Source organism: Camarhynchus parvulus, chromosome 26, assembly GCF_901933205.1.
Source record: "Camarhynchus parvulus chromosome 26, STF_HiC, whole genome shotgun sequence".
Taxonomy (NCBI): domain Eukaryota; kingdom Metazoa; phylum Chordata; class Aves; order Passeriformes; family Thraupidae; genus Camarhynchus; species Camarhynchus parvulus.
Window position 1 is genome coordinate 3707459 of NC_044596.1, and position 20013 is coordinate 3727471.

Genomic DNA, 20013 nt, shown 5'->3' on the forward strand with positions numbered 1-20013 from the left:
TTTGGAATGGTTTTTGGGATGGTTTTGGGGTGGTTTTGGAATGGTTTTGAGGTAGTTTCTGGGGTGGTGTTTGGGGTGGTTTTGGATGAGTTTTGGGATGGTTTGGGGATGGGTTTTGGGGTGGTTTTTGCAATGGTTTTGGGGTGGTTTTTGCAATGGTTTTGGGGTGGTTTTGGGATGATTTTGAGGTGGTTTTTGGGGTGGTGTTTGGGGTGGTTTTGGATGAGTTTTGGATTGATTTTGGATGAGTTTTTGGGATGGGTTTTGAGGTGATTTTGGGATGGTTTTGGGATGGCTTTGGGATAGTTTTTGGGTTTTTGGGGTGGATTTTGGGGTGGTGTTTGGGATGGTTTTTGGATAGTTTTGGGATGGTTTTCGGATAGTTTTTGAGACAGTTTTTGTGATGGTGTTTGGGATGGTTTGGCGAAGGTTTTTGGGATGGTTTTGGGATGGGTTTTGTGATGGTTTTGGGGTATTTTTCCCCTTTTTCCCCTGTCTTTTCCCAGTTCCTGCCTGCCTGGAACGCTGTCGCCCCGCGTTTGTCACTTCGGGTGGGCACAGCTGGTGGATTTCTCCCCACGGGTGAAAATCTGATGGAGAAATCTGAGCTCCTGTCTGCACCAATTAATGCACTCCCTGCACTGAAAAATTCCTTAATTAACTCCTTAATTAACTGTCAGCTTGAGCAATCTCTGGGAAAAATTAGGGATCTCCCATCCTGTGCATTTCTCTCCTTGCTGGCACAACAAAATCCCTGTTTTCCCTCTTTATCCACAAAAAAAAATTCATTTTCCCTCTTTACTTACAACATTATTTTAAAAAAATTGTTAAAATTACATATAATATATTATTATATATTATTGTTAAAATTATTGTTATTAAATGAATTAAATTAATTGAAATGTTATTATTTTTCAAGGATATTATTATTATTGTTATTATTATTATTATTATTATTATTTATTGTTATTTCAAGGAAAAAAAGCCAACTAAAACCCCTTTGTCTCCATTTCCACAGCTGATTTTTCCCATTTTCCCCAATTTTTCTTCCTCCTCCAGCTCTTCCCCCCCTTTCCCATCCCAGGAATGGTTTTGGGATGGAATTGGCTCAGCCTGAGGTGCCACAGGTGAGAAAAAGGGAATTAAAACCTCCCTGGTGTCATCTGCAGGAATTCCTGCACCTCTCCTGCTGTTCCCATGGAAACAGATGTGGAATTGCAGGGATTTTATCGATTTTCAGGACTGTTATTAATTTATTTTTCCCTTTCACATCAACACTTCCTTTATCATTCCCAAGCAGGGTGAGGTAAACAAAAAAATCTGCTTTTTTGAGACCACCAAAAAAAAAAAAAAAAAAGAAAAATCTTTGAAGGATTTTTCCACAAAGTTATTCCGCAGCACTTTGAGGAGAAAAAGATGATTTTAACAGCTTTGGAAAGAACCAGGTCAGGGAAGAAAAATCCTGGGATGGGTGGCAGGATGGGAATGGGCTCCAAAGGGTCCAAAATCCCTTTCCTCCGAGCTCCTTGTGGGATGCAGGGAAAGAAATTTTGGGAATCAATTTCAGAGGCTCCAATATCCCACTCCTCTGATCTCCTTGCAGGATGCGGGAGCAGAATTTTGGGAATCAGCTCCAAAGGGTCCAAAATCCTGCTCCTCTGAGCTCCTTGTAGGATGCAGGGATGGAAATTTTGGGAATCAGCTCCAAAGGGTCAAACTTCCCACTCCTCTGAGCTCCTTTTGCGATGCAGGAGCAGAATTTCGGGAATCCACAGGTTCCAACATCCCAGTCTGAGTTTGTGGGATGTAGGAGCAAAATTTTGGGAATTGGCTCCAGAATCCCACTCCTCCAAGCTCCTTGTGGGATACAGGGGAAGAAATTTTGGGAATCGGCTCCAAAGGGTCCAAAATCCTGCTCCTGTGAGCTCCTTGTGGGATTTGGGAGCAGAATTTTGGGAATCAGCTCCAAAGGCTCCAACATCCCACACCTCCAAGCTCCCTATGGGATGTGGGAGCTGCAAGGGAGCAGAATTTTGGGAATTGGCTCCAAGTTCTCCAATATCCCATTCCTGTGAGCTCCTTGTGGGATGAGGGAGCAGAATTTTGGGAATCAGCCCCAAAAGGTCCAACATCCTGCTCATCCAAGCTCCTTTTGGGATGCAGGAGCAGAATTTTGGGAATTAGCTCCAAAGGCTCCAAAATCCCTTTCCTCCAAGCTCCTTTTGGGATGCAGGAGCAGAATTTTGGGAATCAACAGGTTCCAACATCCCAGACTGAGTTTGTGGGATGTGGGGAGCAGGATTTTGGGAATTGGCTCCAACATCCCACTCCTCCAAGCTCCTTGTGGGATACAGGGGAAGAAATTTTGGGAATCAGCTCCAAAGGCTCCAAAATCCTGTTCCTCTGAGCTTATGGGATGTGGGGAGCAGAATTTTGGGAATCCACAGGCTCCAGCATCCCAGTCTGAGTTTGTGGGATGTAGGAGCAAAATTTTGGGAATCGGCTCCAGAGGCTTCAGCTCCAGAGGCTCCAGCATCCCGCTCCTCCAAGCTCCCTGTGGGATGCAGGAACAGAATTTTGGGGTTCTGCCGCCCCAGCTGCCCTTGCCGCGCCCGTTTCTCCCATTTTTGGGGTGACATCCACAGGATGGGCTCTTCCCTGCTGGATCCCTGGGATCCACCCATCCCTCCCCAGACAATCTCTGCCTCCTCTCAGCTCCCGATTTTTAGATTTTTTTGCCAAAATCCGCCGGTAATTCCGCCGGTAATTCCGCTTTAGGGCGGGGAGCGGGGGGAGCGCGGCGGTTCCAGAACATCCTGTGCGAGCGTGGGGAGCCATAAAAGGCTCAGGGATGGATCGGGAACGCCGGGAATTCGCACGCACGGCCCCGAGGAGGAGCCCAGCTGGGGAAACCCTCCCCGCCCCGAGTGTCCTACATCTTCCAGAGGGGGGAACAGCAGCGCCGCTGGATTTACGCGGATTTATTTGATTTATTTGATTTTTTTTTTTTGTTCCCCCTCTCTTCCCACGCAGCAATTCTCTCTCCCGGCGCCGCTCGCAGCCCGGCGGGGAGTGGGAGGAAGGGGATGCTCGGAGGATTTGGGAAAATCCGGAGCATTTCCAGCCATGCTCCAGCGGAGCTGTGAGTATTCCCGAGAAATTGTGGGGAGGGAAGGAGGGAGGGAGGGAATTCCTCCCTGGAGGTCCTTTGGGAGGGGGATGCTTTGGGACCCCAGGCTTTTCAGGAACAGCCACAAACAAAACTTGGAGTTTGTGTTTCCCTTCCAAAAATCGGGTGAGGAACGATAATTTTTTTTCTTTACTTTTTGTGGAAAAGGATGGGGTTTTCCTGTACTTTTTCCCCCAAAATCCCAAATTTTCAGCTTTTTTTTTTTCCCTCCCAGCATCCCCAATCCCTTTTCCCAGCTTTTCTCCCAGACCAGGCCCGGCAGGGATGGGGTCGCTGTGACCTCCCCCAGCTGCGATCTGGCCCCAGCTCTTCCCGTTCCCTCTGCAGCTGAAATAAAGAGAAAAAAGAGCTCTGGAAACACAACCTGAGAAACCGGAGGGCTTGGAAAAGCCTTTCTGTGTTCCACCCGTGCAGGAGAGCAGCTGCTGGGGCAGAGGGAGCTTTTGGGGATGAGGAGGGGGATTCAGGATCCTGGTGGGAGCTGGATGGGGAAGGGAGACCCTTTGCCCTTGCAGGTGGGTCCTTGCTCTTGAATTAAACTAAATTAAATTATTTAAATTAAATTCAAGCTCCCGAGCTCAACTGTGACATGAGCAGCCCTCACCTTGCTCTGCTGTTTTTTCAGCCCGCTCAGGATTTTTTTTAAAAAAAGGCTGATTTGGGCTCTTTCAAAAAACGAAGCAGCTTTTGCCGCTGTCCCGGAGCTGTGACACCCCTGACACGCTCCTGTGGGCAATATTTCCTTCCACAAGCCCTGTCCCTCCCATCAGGAGATCGCAGCTGGCAGGGGGAGGCTGGAGAGGCTCCCGAGGGACCGGGATGGGGGAAGGGGTGAATCCGGGGGAGGCCAGGCCGGCCCCAGCCCCTCCTGCACCCCAAAGGATGCTCGGCATCGGGGGGTACAAAACAGCTCAGAGCGCTGCTCTGCTCCACACAACGAAATCTCTCCCCATCCCAGCGGTTTTCGCTCTTTTTGCCGGTTTGTTTTCCCAGGCAGAGGCGGGGAACCGGCGAGGTTTTGTTGTTGTTGTTGTCGTTGTGGTGTTCCGGGCGGTTGTTACTATGGCGAGGGAGCTGAGGCGGAGGAGGGGTCAGGAATCCCCGGCTGACAATTCCAAGCCTGTTCCTCTCATTCCCAGCTGCCGGGGCTGGAGCAAAAGCACCAGAACGCGGCTGTTCCCAGCCCCTTTTCCATCGGGACACGGGGGAGAGGAGGAACCTTTTTCCCGAAGTTTCTCCGGTGGATTTTTCTGCCCCGCTGAGGAGGGGCTGGGTGTGTCTGACCCGCTCCTTGCGCCAGTTCTGGGGCTCTGAGCACCACCCTGGCTCTGCCCCCTTCCCAAATGGGAGGAGATTTGCGCTCCAGCCCTTGGAATTTCCACCCTGGAGCAGCAAAACTTCCAAATCTTGGAGAGAAGAGAGATGGGAAGGGAAAGGAGCTGCTCTGGCATCTCCCCCTGTTCATCCCATGAATCCCGTTGGAATCTCAATGCCTGGCTCTGAGAAACCCCAAATTATTGCAGGTCCATAAATGCCACGAATCCAGGGGATCTCCAAAATGAGAGATGGGTTTTCCTTGGAGGGAATATCCGGGGAGAAATCCAGCTGTCCCTGGAGCCCTGACCCCTCTCTGGGGCTGGCCCTGCCCATCCATGCTCCAAATCCATTTGGAAAAGACCCTGGAGGGTTTCTTAAACCAAGGGATTTCTTCCTTTCTATCCTTAAACCAAGGAATTTCATCTTTTCCATCCTTAAACCAAGGAATTTCATCCTTTCCATCCAAGGAATTTCATCTTCATCCTTAAACCAAGGAATTTCATCCTTTCCACCCTTAAACCAAGGAATTTCATCCTTTATATCCTTAAACCAAGGAATTTCTTCTTTTCCATCCTTAAAACAAGAAATGTCATCCTTTCCATCCTTAAACCAAGGAATTTCATCTTTTCCATCCTTAAACCAAAGGATTTCATCCTTTATGTCCTTAAACTAAGGAATTTCATCCTTTCCATCCTTAAACCAAGGAATTTCATCCTTTTTGCCCTTAAACCAACGAATTTCATCCTTTATATCCTTAAACCAAGAAATTTCATCCTTTGCATCCTTAAGCCAAGGAAACTTATCCTTTGTATCCTTAAACCAAAGGAATTTCATCCTTTTCATCCTTAAACCAAGGGATTTCATCTTTTCCACCCTTAAACCAAGGAATTTCACCCTGCAGGGATAAGGAGTGAAGAGGGCTCGGCCCCAGCTCTGCCAGTGGAAAAGCAATTTCCCTTCTTTGGATTTCCAATGTCGATTAGTCTGGGATGATGAAGCGATAATTCCTGGGCCTGGGAGGGGAATTTGACCTCAGGAAGCTCTCCCAGCTCCCAGCACGGCGCTGGTGTTGCTTCCCGGTGAAATCCAGGTGATTTTTGGAGATCCGGAGGAGGCGAAGGAATTCAGGAATTCAGCATGTGAGCCTGACCTTGATTTCCTTTAAATAGCACGGGAGGGAAGAGGAGCAGAATCTTTGTGCGCCAAGGCAGCTGAATTCAGGCAGGGCTTTGCATTCCAGCAGAATTCCTGGCTCTTTGCTCCTTTATTCCCATGGAGCACCTGCCTGGAAAAATCCTCATCCCTCTCCAAGCGCTCTCTGCCTGCTGGGATGTCGAAAATTAATTTTTAAGCCATTTTAGGCAATTATTTCTGAGCTTTGGAAGGAGGAATTGCCTGGCCCCAGCCAGGTTCTGCTGTGGCGCTGGTTGTGTCTCATCCCAGCAGTTTGGATTTGAAGGAACAGAGGTCAGGAACGCCTGGACGCAAATCCATCGAGCTCCTGGAAACAGGAGCTGAAATTCCTTGGACGCAAATCCATCGAGCTCCTGGAAACAGGAGCTGGCTCTGCTTTGCTAATTAGCCAGCCCAGGGTGAATTTATCCACGAAAATTCACCTGGAAAGGAAATCAATCATCCGTGGGGACAAAACCCCGGATCTGCTGGGGCACAAATCCCGGCGATGCTGCTCAGGGAGGGCAGAGCAGTCTGTGCTGCTGCTCGCTGCTTTTTCCTTGGATTCTGGGAGGCTTGATGTGCTGCTGCTGCTGCTTTTGATCGTGGCTTTGTGTCCCTTGGTCCCCCCGGAGCCGGGAATTTCCAGGAATTGCCCCGGGAATTGTGGATGGGCCCACGGCAGCTCCTGCTGCTGGAGGGTGGCAGCCCAAGCAGGATTTCTCCGTTTATTTATTAATTCCTCATGCAATAAATGATGTTTGGTGCGCTCCTGAACATTTATTTGGGGTGATAAATAATAATAAAAACAAACAGCCCTGCTTGGACTAATCGGATTTTATGGAGGCTCGGGGTTGGATGGGAAGGGTGGGGAGGGATTTTCCTTCCTTGTCCCTCTCCCTTCGCCCTCTCTCGCTAATTAAGCTCATCTGCATCTCGCTTAATGAACGAGAGAGGAGATGGAGCAATGACCACGCGTTCCCAGCTCTGCGCCCCGGGATTGCAGAGCCGGGGGTTCGCGTTCCTCAGGGTGGGGATGTGAGGAAGGTCAGGAGGAGGAATCCGGTGGGTGAGAGCAGGAAAAGCTCCCCAGCCGGCAGGGAAAGAGGCGTGGAGGGAGCAGAGCCCGGTTTGAAGTCACCTGGGGGCGGGGAAGCAGCAGAACAAACTGACTCCAGCCTTCTCGCCTGGCTTGGTTTTTGTTTTTTCCTTTTTTGTGTGTGGCGGGGGTGTTTGTTGTTGCTTTGGTTTTTTTTTTTGTTTTCTCACCTCTTTTTGTTCTGTTTTATTTTTAGGCTCGGTCTCTGCGTGAGCTGCTGAGGCGGCTCCGGAGCCGCAGGATTGATGGAGAGGCGCTGAAAGGTGGCAGTGCTGCTCGCGGGGGGGTGGCGGTGACACAGGGGACAGGCGACAGTGGCGCTCTGGGGGTGGCACAGGGGACAGGTGGCAATGAGAGGGCAGCTCTGGTCCTGCTCTGCTCCTGCCAAGGTGGGGTTTGCACTCTGGGATTTTCCCTCAGTTCAGGAGGAACATTTTGGGGCTGGAGCGAGTCCAGAGAAGGGAATGGAGATGGGGATGGGTTTGGAGAGTCCTGAGGGAGCTGGGAAGGGTTTGGAGAAACCTGGAAAGGGTTTGGAGGGTCCTGAGGGAGCTGGGAAGGGTTTGGAGAGTCCTGAGGGAGCTGGGCAGGGGCTGAGCCTGGAGCAAAGGAGGCTCAGGGGGAATTTCTGGCTCTGCACAACTCCCTGCCAGGAGGGCACAGCCGGGGGGATTTGGGATCTTATCGCAGGGAACAGGGACAGGAGGAGAGGGAACGGCCTCAGGCTGGGCTGGGGAGGCTCAGGTTGGACATCAGCAGGAATTTCCTCATGGAAAGGGCTGGGAAGGGGCTGCCCATGGGGGTTTGGAGGTGTCCAAGGAATTCCTGGATGTGGCACTCAGCGGCACAACTTGGCCGATCCTGGCGAACTCTTCCACCTTCAACAATTCCAGAATTCTCTTTTTTTCCCAGCACCAACCCCTTCCCGGCGGCCACCATGGAGCCGCCCAGCACCAAAGACTTCCAGTGGAAGTCTCTGGCGCCGCTGCCCAGCCGCAGGGTTTACTCCACGCTGGTGGAGGCGGGCGGGCAGGTGTTCGCCGTGGGCGGCTGCGATGACAACGGCGTCGCCGTGGACTCCTTCGAGGTCTACTCGCCCGAGGCCGACCAGTGGGCAGCGCTGCCCGCCATGCCCACGGCCAGGGCCGGCGTGGCCGTCACTGTGCTGGGCAAGAGGATCATGGTGATCGGCGGCGTGGGCGCCAACCAGCTGCCGCTGAAGGTGGTGGAGATGTACAACACGGACGAGGGGCGCTGGAGGAAGCGCAGCTCACTCCGTGAGGCGGCCATGGGCATCTCGGTGGCGGCCAAAGGCAAGTGTGGGAAACGTGGAAAGTTTGGGAAGTTTCACAGGTGGCAGGAAGGTCTCGGAATGTAGAAGATGATGGTGGAGTAGAGGTGGAAGCAGGTTTTGATATGGAATACAGGTGGAAGCAGGTTTTGATTGAGAAGAATAGATATAATAGATTGTGGAAAGCTTCCATGAGGTGGCCATGAGCATCTCGGTCGTGGCCAAAGGCAAGTGTGGGAAACGTGGAAAGTTTGGTAAGTTTCAAAGGTGGCGGGAAGGTTTCTGAATGTAAAAGATGAGGGTGGAGTAGAGGTGGAAGCAGGTTTTGATATGAGAATAATGGATTGTGGAAAACTTCCTCAAAGCACAGTTTACTCCGTGAGGCTGCCATGGGCATCTCGGTGGCGGCAAGGGCAAGTGGTGGGAAACGTGGAAAGTTTGGGGAAGTTTCACAGATGGCAGGAAGGTCTTGGAATGTAGAAGCTGAGAGGGGAGTAGAGGTGGAAGCAGGTTTTGATATAGAATAATGGATTGTGGAAATCTTTCCCCAAAGTGCAGCTCGCTCCACGAGGCGGCCATTGGCAGCAAATGATTTCCATCCAGACTACAGGGTGTACGCAGAAGGGGATGGATTTCTGGTGCTTTCCTACAATGATTTATTGGGATTTTTGGGGGTTTTTGCCCCATCCAGACTACAGGGTGTACGCAGCAGAAGGGGATGGATTTCTGGTGCTTTCCTACAATGATTTATTGGGATTTTTGGGGGTTTTTGCATCAGATTAAGGGTGTGGTGGTTCTGGTGCTTTCCTACAATGATTTATTGGGATTTTTGGGGGTTTTTGCCCCATCCAGACTACAGGGTGTACGCAGCGGGCGGGATGGGCTCGGACCTGCGGCCCCACAACTTCCTGCAGCACTATGACGTGCTCAAGGACATCTGGGTGTCCCTGGCTGCCATGCCCACCCCCCGCTACGCGGCCACGTCCATCCTGAGGGGCACCAAGATCTACGTGCTGGGTAAGGAGCAGCCCTGCCTCCTCCTCTCTTCCTTCTCCTTCCTTCTCCATCCTTTCTCCTTCTTCTTCTCTTTCCTTCTCCTTCCCTTTCCTTTTCCTTCCTTTTCCTTAATTTTTGTTCCTTTTTCTTCCTTCTCCTTCCTTCTCCTTCACTTTTTTCCTTTTGCTTCCTTCTGCATCCTTTCTCTTCCTCCAATTCCCTCTGCTTTCCACTTCCCTCTCCATTTCAACTCCCTCTCTTTTCCAATTCCCTCCATTCCAATTCCCTCCTTTCCAATTCCCTCTCCTTTCCAATTCCCTCTCCATTTCAATTGCTTCTTCATTTCAACTCCCTTTCCTTCCCAATTCCTTCTCCTTCCCAATTCCCTCCGTTCCAATTTCCACTTCCCTCTCCTCTCCGACTCCTTTCCAAATCCTTCTCCATTTCAATCCCCTCTCCATTCCAATTCCCTTTTCTTTCCAACTCCCTCTCCATTCCAACTCCTTCCCAATTCCCTCCGTTCCAATTCCCTCTCCATTCCAATTCCCTTTCCTCTCCGATTCCTCTCCTTTCCAAATCCTTTTCCATTTCAATCCCCTCCTCTCCAATTCCCTCTCCTCCCCAGGGAAGTCTTTCCAAGTACGCCCCTCTCCATTTCCACACTCCCTCTCCATTCCCAACATCCCCACCAAAAGAGCCTTCTCCCTCCTTTCCCATTCCGACTCTCCACTCCAATTCCCTGTTCGTTTCTTCCGACCCTCTCCATTTCATGAGGACCGTGGACGTCTTCAACCTGGAGCAAGGTGGGAGATGGACTGGCCATGGACCTTCCTGAGGCCTTTGGGGACACAGAGATGGGTTTGGGGACACAGGGATGGGTTTGGGGACATAGGGATGGGTTTGGGGACATAGGGCTGGGTTTGGGGACACAGGGCTGGGTTTGGGGACAACAGTTTCCCAACATGGGTTTGCCCACCAAAGGGCTGGGTTTGGGGCACAGGGATGGGTTTGGGGAGTAGGGCTGGGTTTGGACACAGGGGGGTTGGGTCCAGGGCTGGGTTTACCGCCAGCCCAAGTTGGGTTTGGGGACCGTGGGACGGCTTGCGACCTGGGGCAATGGGTTTGGGAAGATGGGTTGGGCCATGGAGCTGTTCGGGAGGCCTTTGGGGACACAGAGATGGGTTTGGGGACACAGGGCTGGGTTTGGGGTCACAGGAATGGGTCTGGGGACACAGGAATGGGTTTGGGGAGATAGGGATGGGTTTGGGGACACAGGGATGGGTTTGGGGTCATAGGGCTGGGTTTGGGGACACAGGGATGGGTTTGGGGTCACACAGAGCTGGGTTTGGGGACAAAGGGCTGGGTTTGGGATTTAGGGCACCCAGGGCTGGGTTTGGGGGCACACAGGGCTGGGTTTGGGGTCTGGGGACACAGGGCTGGGTTTAGGGCACACAGGGCTGGGTTTGGGATTTGGGCACACAGGGCTGGGTTTGGGGCTCTGCCACCCTTGCAGAGCACAGAGCTCCCATCTGCTCCCATCTGCTGCTGCCTTGAGCTCAGCTTAGAGGATGGTTTCCAGTCAGGATTACCGAGTGCAATGGGAAAACCTCAATCCCAAGTGGATCCAACAGTGCGATAACAGGGGCCAAACCCAACCATCCCATGGGGTTTTATCACCCCAAGGTGACGCAGCCAAACTGCCCTTCCAGAGCCAGGGCCTCAGAGGGGTGGGTGCCTTTCCAGGAGTGGGTGATCCCACAACCACAGCGTGTCCTGTCCCTCCAGGTGGGTGGATGAAGATGGAGCGCTCCTGCTACCTGAAGAAAAGGCGAGCAGACTTCGTGGCCGGCTACCTGCGAGGCAGAGTTGTGGTGGCTGGGGGCCTGGGTGAGGCTCTGGGACCCTGGGAACCCTTTAAAAAAGTGTTGGAATTGTTGCCATCCCAAAAAAAAAAAAAGGAGAAATCCCAATGCTGGCTGGTGGGAGGGAAAACAAACCCGGTAATGGGATGGGGTCAGAGCAGACAAGAGAAGCTCCGTGGTGCTTCCCAGATCATCCAGCGCCTCCTTTTGTGCTTCCAGGGAATCAGCCGACCGTGCTGGAGTCAGCAGAGGCTTTCCACCCCGAGAAGAACAAGTGGGAGAGCCTCCCCCCCATGCCCACCCCGCGCTGCGCCTGCTCCAGCATCGTGCTGAGGGACTGCCTGCTGGCCGTGGGGGGCGTCAGCCAGGGGCTCAGCACGGCCGTGGAGGCCCTGTGCCTCTCTGACTCCTGATTGGAACATATCTGAACGAGAATCCCACCTGGAACAGGGTCCTGTGCCTCTCTGACTCCTGATTGGAACCCATCTGAGTGGGGATCCCACCTGGAACAGGGCCCTGTGCCTCTCTGACTCCTGATTGGAACCCATCTGAGTGGGGATCCCACCTGGAACAGGGCCCTGTGCCTCTCTGACTCCTGATTGGAACCCATCTGGAGTGGGGATCCCCGCTTCCCCTCTCACCTGTGAGAATCCCGGAACAGGGTCCTGTGCCTCTCTGACTCCTGATTGGAACCCATCTGAATGAGAATCCCACCTGGAACAGGGCCCTGTGCCTCTCTGACTCCTGATTGGAACATATCTGAACGAGAATCCCACCTGGAACAGGTCCCCATGCCTGATCTGAGCCCACCTGAGTAGGGATCCCACCTGGAACAGGGCCCTGTGCCTGATTCCTAATCTGGAACCTGCCTGAGTGGGGATCCCACCTGGAACAGGGCCCTGTGCCTGATTGGAACCTGCCTGATTGAGAATCCCACCTGGAACAGGGCCCTGCCCCTGGCTGTCCCCAGCAGTGGCACTGGGGACAGCGCTGGCAGCTCCCAGGACTGGGACAGACCCATCCAGCACTGACGGGATTCTGGTGCCTCCCTTCCTGGCACTGCTGTCCATGAGGAGCCCCCACAATGGCCAGGGGTCCCCTCCTGTCACTGTCACAGCTCCGTGGGGACACCCAGCCAGGGGAATTGCTCCTCACAGTGCCATGGGGGAGAAATTGCTCCTCACAGCTCCATGGGGACATCCAGCTGGAGGAGCTGCTCCCCAGAGCTCCATGGAGGAGGAACTGCTCCCCAAATCTCCATGGGGACACCTAGTTCAAGGAACTGCTCCCCACATCTCCATGGGGACATCAGCTGGAGGAACTGCTTTTCACATCTCCATGGGGACACCCAGTTCAAGGAACTTCTCCCCACATCTCCATGGAGGAGGAATTGCTCCTCACATCTCCATGGGGACATCCAGCCAGAGGAACTTCTCCCCAGAGCTCCATGGGGACATCAGCTGGAGGACCTGCTCCTCACAGCTCCATGGGGGAAGAACTGCTCCCCAGAGCTCCATGGGGGAGGAATTTCTCCCCACAGCTCCACGAGGACATCAGCTGGAAGAACTGCTCCCCATATCTCCATGGGGGTGGAACTGCTCCTCACATCTCCATGGGGACACCCAGCTGGAGGAGCTTCTCCTCACATCTCCATGGGGGTGGAACTGCTCCTCACATCTCCATGGGGACACCCAGTTCAAGGAACTGCTCCCCACATCTCCATGGGGACATCAGCTGGAGGAGCTGCTCCCCACATCTCCATGGAGGAGGAATTGCTCCTCACAGCTCCATGGAGGAGGAACTGCTCCCCACAGCTCCATGAGGACATCAGCTGGAACAACTGCTCCCCACATCTCCTGCCCACATGAAGGACCCTGGAGATCCTGTGTGGGAATTGTGTCCCTGCAGCCATCCTGGTCACAGGTGACACCTTGGGAGGCGCTGGGGCTCTCCAGAGGGGTCAGTGTGGCTCACGGGGACAGTGGTGGTGTCCTCCTCCATCCTGGGATCTGCAAGTGCTTCCCTACAGATTTTCTCCCGGAGGAAACTCCAAACCTGCAGCAGGATCCAGGATTGCTCTCTGCCTTCTCCTGCCACCATCCCGTGGCTGTTCCTTGGGGTTCCTGCAGGAGTTGGGGCCAGGGGCTGCTCCCGAGGGCGCATTCTGCTCTGGCCCCTCACTGTGGCACAGGATTGGCACGGGACTGGCACAGGACCAGCACAGGAACAGCACAGGAACGGCACGGGACTGGCACAGGATTGGCACAGGACTGGCGTGGGACTGGCACAGGACTGGCACAGAACTGGCACAGAACTGGCACAGGATTGGGAAAGGACTGGCGCAGGACTGGCACAGGACTGGCACAGAACAGGCACAGAATTGGCACAGGATTGGCACAGGACTGGCACAGCCGCTGCCTTCGCCGGGTGCCAGCTGGGGGTGGCCTCATTCCTGCCCTGCCCTGGGATGCTCCTGCTGGGAAATGGGATCCAGCAGGACACAACCTCCCTGGATTGGGCCCTCCAGGTGCCAGAGATGTGACCCGAGCCCAGTTCGGGTGGCTCAGGTGCTCCTGGCTGTGCCTGCAGGGCGGGTTTGAGGATTTCGGCGGGTTTGGGGTGGTTCGGTTTGGGCTCCTCCCAGAGCTGTGAACAGCAGATGGCATCCTTGAGGATTTTAGCAGTTTGGGTGGTTTGGTTTGGGCTGGGTGAGCCCCAGGTCTCCTCCCAGCGCTGTGAACAGCAGATGGCATCCCTGGGCCGGGCTGCGGCTGCAGCAGCACCTCCCGCTGTCCCGGGCTGCCCTGCCCGGGTGGCGCTGCACCAGGGCGGCTCTAAAATCCCATTTAAGGTGCTGCAAGATCCAGCAAATAACTTGGGTGCTGCGCGTCTCCTCCAGTATTTTATTCCCGTAGAAAGACACCCCCGAGGAGCCCAAACACCCTCCAGGAGCTGGGACAGGGCTGGGTTTGTGTCCAGGAGGCGGGAGAGGTCTGGGTTTTAGGTCCAGGAGCTGGGACAGGGCTGGATTTGAGTCCAGGAGCTGGGACAGGTCTGGATTTGTGTCCAGGCGCTGGGACGGGGCTGGATTTGGGTCCAGGAGCTGGGACAGGGCTGGATTTTGTCCAGGAGCTGGGACAGGGCTGGATTTGTGTCCAGGCGCTGGGACAGGGCTGGGTTTGTGTCCAGGCGCTGGGACAGGGCTGGATTTGAGTCCAGGAGCTGGGACAGGGCTGGATTTTGTCCAGCAGCTGGGACAGGGCTGGATTTGAGTCCGAAGAGTCCCTGACGCTGCTGCCCAGGAAATGCCTCCAGGGCTGGGTCCCGCTGCAGCCCCCGAGCTCTGCAGTGAATCCCTTGGGATGAGAGGGCCCCGGAGCTCCTTTGACTGGATAAATGTTGGGTTTGTCACCAGCCTGGCCCTGGGGGGCTGCAGGAAGCCCTGAGCTGGCCCCTCTGCCCCTGGGACCCTCCGTGCCCCCTCCTTTATCCCAACCCAGCCGAGCCTTTGGAGTTTTCCAGCGACAAAAAAAAAAATCCCGGAGCGGCCCCGGCCTTGTCCTCGGCTGAACTCCCCACGCTCGGGGTTTGCTGAGAGGCTTTTCAGCCCCGGTGGCTGCTCCAGCACAGAGGCTGAGGGCTGAGCTGGCCCTGCTGCCAAAAACCCTCATTTATCGTCCCTGAGCAGACTTCGTCTGCACAAACAGGAAACTTCCTCAAGGAGCAGCCTCCAAAGGATGGGGTGGAGCAGAAATGAATCCTGCACCTTGCCATGGGCTCAGGACACGCTGCTGGGCTGGCCCTGGCTGGTGGGGACAATATTTTTGGGGGTCAGTGCTGCTTTTTGGGGTCAGTTTGTGGTGACAGTTCCCAAAAGGAGCCCAGTGTGGGGTTGTGTGAGCGCTGCTCCAGCTCCAGCTGGGAATTCCTCTCTGGAGAGCTGGGAATTGAGCTCTGGGATCAGCTCTGTCACTGCCATCCTCATCCCTGGGATGTCCCCAGCCCTGTGGGGCCACCAGCTGTGGAGTCACCTTTGGCTGTTCCCATTCCTGGGAATCTGCTGGCGCTGGAGCGGATGTGGAGTCACCATCCTGAGACACAGACGCTTCCTGCTCACAAAATAAAAGCTCCAGCTTTTTTTGTGGACTTTTTGTGGGGGTTTTTTCTGTTTTTTTGTTTTTTTGGTTTTTTTTTTTTTTTTTTTGAGGGGAATTTTTCCTCTTTTTCCTCTAAATGCCTCAGGGTTTCTTCAGCCCCACGTGCTGTGACAGTCCCAGTGCCCAGGAGGGTGACAGGGACACCTGGGAGGTGGATTTGTGATAAAGGGAGCCTTGGAGGGGTGGTTTAGTGGAAAAATTGGGATGGAGGGATCCATGGATGGATGGATGGATGGATGGATGGATGGATGGATGGATGGATGGTGGATGGATGGATGGGGGATGGATGGATGGGGGGATGGATGGATGGATGGATGGATGGATGGATGGATGGATGGATGGATGGATGGATGGATGATGGATGGATGGGGGATGGATGGATGGATGGTGGATGGATGGATGGATGGATGGATGGATGGATGGATGGATGGATGGATGGATGGATGGATGGATGGATGGATGGATGGATGGATGGATGGATGGATGGATGGATGGATGGATGGATGGATGGATGGATGCATGGATGGATGGATGCGGATGGATGGATGCATGGATGGATGCATGGATGGATGGATGAATCCATGCATGGATCCATAGATGGATTATGAATGGATCCATGGATTGATGGATCAATGACAGATGGATGGATGATGGATGGAGGATGGAGGGATGGATCCATGGATGGATGATGGATGGATGGACAGATGGAACACCCAGCTGCACTCCTGGGGTGGCCTCTGCTGCTCTCACCATCCGTGAAAGGCCATAAATGACTTTTCCACAGGCTCCCATTGGCGCTGATGAGTTTCCCTTCTCCTGCTGATGGATGGGGAGGATCAGAGCATTCCCGGCTTTCTCCGGGGTTTCCAGAGGGAAAATGGGTTTCCCACCTGCCCGAGCACCCCGGGCAGCAGGTGAGGAATGCTGGGGCCCAGGGCCACGAACGAACCAGGGGCCAGCATTAAACTTTTTGTTGTCTCTGGCATTTTAATGACTCTTCCTTTCCCTGTGGGAGGCCTCCCTGCTCCCAGAGAATCTCTTTGGTGATGTTTATCCCTTTCCCAGCCCACAAACAGACCCTGTGCCCACCCATTCCCGAGGCAGAGCCACAGGTTTTGGCCAGGATGTGGAAGTTTTCAGAGCCAGGATAACGCTGAAATTGATTTTAATGTAATAAATTAATTAATATAAATTTTGCAGCCTGCAAGCTGACAGAGCTGTGACCGAGCACCAAGCTGAGCTCCGAGCAGGTTTCCCTGACACGGAGCCAAATTCCTGGCTGGATTTCAGGTTGGTTTTAGTGAACACGCAGTGGGGCCACGGGACAAACCCGGTTTGGGTTTTCCAGGGGAATTTCTGTGGATTTCCCCAGCGGAGAAAGCGGCGGGGCGCTGCCACATTGGAGGATCCTTATCAGCGGATTCCAGCGGGCTCCCTCCGCGTCCCTTGGCATTCCCATAAAAATGGGAAAGGCTTCCTGAGCCGCTCTGGAATAAACATCCCCTCCCACAGCAGCACAGAATCCTCGGGAGGAATTTATCCGCTGGGAACAGAAACTCTGCGGGGCTGCACAGCCGGGGAAACCTCGGGAAAAGCATCCCAAAAAATCCACCGGGACCCCAAACATGGGGCTGGAGAGATCCTGTTAAAAATGGGACGAGACTCCTGGTACTAAACATGATTTCGGCATTTATTTATTTATTAAAAGTGATTTCAGCATTTATTCTAACAAAAAAGAAAGGTCTAAAACAACGGTGCTAAAAGTGACTTCAGCATTTATGACAATAAAAAGAAAAGGCCCAAAACAAGGGGTACTAAAAGTGATTTCAGCATTTATTTATTTATTTTGTTTATTAAAAGTGATTTCAGCATTTATTGTAATAAAAAGGAAGGCCCAAACCAAGGGGTACTAAAAGTGATTTCAGCATTTATTTATTTATTTAAAAGTGATCTCAGCATTTATTCTAATAAAAAGAAAGACCCAAAGCAAGGGGTATTAAAAGCGATTTCAGCATTTGCTATAATAAAAAGAAAGGCCTAAAACAAGGGGTACTAAACATGATTTCAGCATTTATTTATTTATTTTATTCATTAAAAGTGATTTCAGATTTATTCTAATTAATAAAAAGAAAGGCCCAAAGCAAGGGGTACTAAAGTGATTTCAGCATTTATTATAAAAAAGAGAAAGGCCTAAAGCAAGGGGTACTAAAATTGATTTCAGCATTTATTGCAATAAAAAGAAAGGCCTAAAACAAGGGGTACTAAAAGTGATTTCAGCATTTATTACAATAAAAATAAAGGCCCAAAGCAAGGGGGCCTGGGCCGAGCAGGAGCGCTCCTGCTGAGGATGCTGCAGCCGCGATGGCCCCGATGTCCCAGGGGAAGGGCACAGCTTCCCTGGCTCAGATGCCCCTTTTGATCCTGTTTTTTGTCCCTCTGGTTTGGTTTTTTTTGGATCCTTCATTTGCATGAAGGTTTTAGGCCTTGGTTGGCCAGTACAGCTCAGTACCGGCTGGCTCTGGGGGATGATGCACTTTGCTTATGTATAATTTCTTATAACCACCCTTTAAACCCCTTTTACAATATAATAACCTAACTAACAGCACTCAATAACAATTAGCAATTATTTTACAACCGTTTCTAAGGTATTTTTAACAATCCCACGACAGCAACAGTGACATGAAGGTTTTAGGCCTTGGTTGGCCATCACAGCTCAGGCCAGGCCGGCTCCTTTCGCTGAGGGGGTGCTGCACTTTGCTTGGGTGTAATTTCTTATAACCACCCTTTAAACCCCTTTTACAATATAATAACCCAACTAACAGCACTCAGTAACAATTATCAATTCTTTTAAAACAGTTTCTAAGCTATTTTTAACAATCCCATGACAGCAACAGTGACATGAAGGTTTTAGGCCTTGGTTGGCCAGCACAGCTCAGTCCAGGCCGGCTCCTTTCACTGAGGGTGTGCTGCACTTTGGTTATGTATAATTTCTCATAACCACCCTTTAAACCCCTTTTACAATAAAATAACCCAACTAACAGCACTCAATAACAATTAGCAATTATTTTACAACCGTTTCTAAGCTATTTTTAACCATCCCACGGCAGCGACAGTGGCATTTTCCCCTCAATCCCTTTGCTGGCCGCAGCCAGGGAGGTTCGAGCCGTGCCCGGACAGGATCCTGTTTGCTTTGAGGCTGAAATTGCCGCAGTCGGGTTCAGCTCAGCTCCTCCCCGCCGTGTTTATCTTCCCCGTGGCCCTTGGAAACGGCTCCTGTTGCTGCTCTGTGTAAATAATTCATGACCACAATTCATTAGCGCTGCTCATTATCGCCGTTCTTTATCACAATCCATTATCACAGTTCATTATCGCGATTGCTGCAGCCCGGCATCGTCTTCGGATGTCCCGGGCTGATTTTAGAATGAGCAGAGAGAGATTTGTGCCTGGTTTGTTCAGCTCGGGGAGGGTTGGAGTGGGAAAGGAGCAGCCTGGAGCTGCTCATCCCTGCGAGGAACCGAGGTGGTCATAAAAATCAGTGACAGTGGCAGGGGAAGGGACCTGGGTGTCTTCATTGTACCAAAATCACATTTAATGTGTGTAGGACAGGTGACAGCCTTGGAGAGTGGCCCAATGGTACCAAAATCACATTTAATGCATGTGGGACATCGCTGGGACAGGTGACAGCCTTGGAGAGTGGCTCAGTTGTACCAAAATCACATTTAATGTGTGTGGGACCACATTGGTACTGGTCACAGCCATGGAGATGGGCCCAATGGGATAAAAATGACATTAATGCATGTGGGACAGTGCTGGGACAGGTGACAGCCATGGAGAGCGGCCCAATGGTACCAAAGTGACATTTAATGTTTGTGGGACAGGTGACAGCCATGGAGAGCGGCCCAATGGTACCAAAGTGACATTTAATGTGTGTGGGACAGGTGACAGCCATGGAGAGCGGCCCAATGGTACCAAAGTGACATTTAATGTGTGTGGGACAGGTGACAGCCATGTGGAGTGGCCCAATTTTACCAAAATCACATTTAATGTGTGTAGGACAGTGCTAGTACTGGTCACATCCACAAAGAGTGGCCCAAATTTACTAAAATGACATTTAATGCGTGTGGGACAGGTGACAGCCATCGAGAGTGGCCCAATTCTCCCAAAATGACATTTAATGTGTGTGGGACATCTCTGGGACAGGTGACAGCCACGGAGAGTGGCCCAATTCTCCCAAAATGACATTTAATGTGTGTGGGACAGTGCTGGGACAGGTCACAGCCATGAAGAGTGGCCCAGTTGTACCAAAATGACATTTAATGCATGTGGGACATCTCTGGGACAGGTCACAGCCATGAAGAGTGGCCCAATTTACCGAAATCACATTTAATGTGTGTGGGACAGTGCTGGTAGCTGTCACAGCCTTGGAGAGTGGCCCAGTTGTACCAAAATGACATTTAATGTGTGTGGGACGGGTGACAGCCATGAAGAGTGGCCCAGTTGTACCAAAATCACATCTAATGTGTGTGGGATTGCATCGGTACTGATCACAGCCATGGAGAGTGGCCCAGTTGTACCAAAATGACATTTAATGTGTGTGGGACAGGTGACAGCCATGGAGAGTGGCCCAGTGGTACCGAAATCCCATTTCATGCATGCGTCACCATGCTGGGACAGGTGACAGCCGCGGGGAGCTGTTCGGTGCAAGGCTGTGCCCACGACTTGTGGCTCCACCTTCCCTGAGGGACATCTCTCCTCAAAAGGTCACTCTGAAACCTCACCCCGGTGACAAACCCAGCCAGGGGACAGTGTCACCCGCCTGGCTCTGTCCTGACAGCCCCGAGGTGCTGCGAGCTCCATCCTGTGTCACTCTGTGTCATCTCTGCGTCACCTCCAAAGCGCGCAGAGAGGAGCCAGGGTTTCAATCATCC

The 20013-nt window shown here is 52.4% G+C and overlaps 2 protein-coding genes and 1 long non-coding RNA gene across 3 annotated transcripts; all 3 read left to right on the forward strand.

The window, feature by feature from the left end:
* The first annotated feature begins 2858 nt into the window (after window positions 1-2858).
* KLHDC8A (kelch domain containing 8A) lies at window positions 2859-11535 on the forward strand. Its single transcript, XM_030965826.1, has 8 exons — window positions 2859-3142; window positions 6976-7042; window positions 7692-8092; window positions 8923-9156; window positions 9740-9807; window positions 10104-10146; window positions 10813-10953; window positions 11148-11535. Exons 3-8 carry the CDS (start codon window positions 7717-7719, stop codon window positions 11339-11341), a joined length of 1056 nt encoding a protein of 351 aa, XP_030821686.1. The 5' UTR covers window positions 2859-3142; window positions 6976-7042; window positions 7692-7716; the 3' UTR covers window positions 11342-11535.
* Window positions 11536-11802: 267 nt separating this feature from the next.
* On the forward strand, window positions 11803-13924 carry LOC115913681. Its single transcript, XM_030965846.1, has 2 exons — window positions 11803-13251; window positions 13318-13924. Exons 1-2 carry the CDS (start codon window positions 11997-11999, stop codon window positions 13578-13580), a joined length of 1518 nt encoding a protein of 505 aa, XP_030821706.1. The 5' UTR covers window positions 11803-11996; the 3' UTR covers window positions 13581-13924.
* Window positions 13925-15742: 1818 nt separating this feature from the next.
* Window positions 15743-17117, forward strand: LOC115913726. Its single transcript, XR_004061407.1, has 3 exons — window positions 15743-15999; window positions 16286-16375; window positions 16601-17117. It is a non-coding gene; the product is annotated as an uncharacterized LOC115913726 (long non-coding RNA).
* The last annotated feature ends 2896 nt before the right edge of the window (window positions 17118-20013 follow it).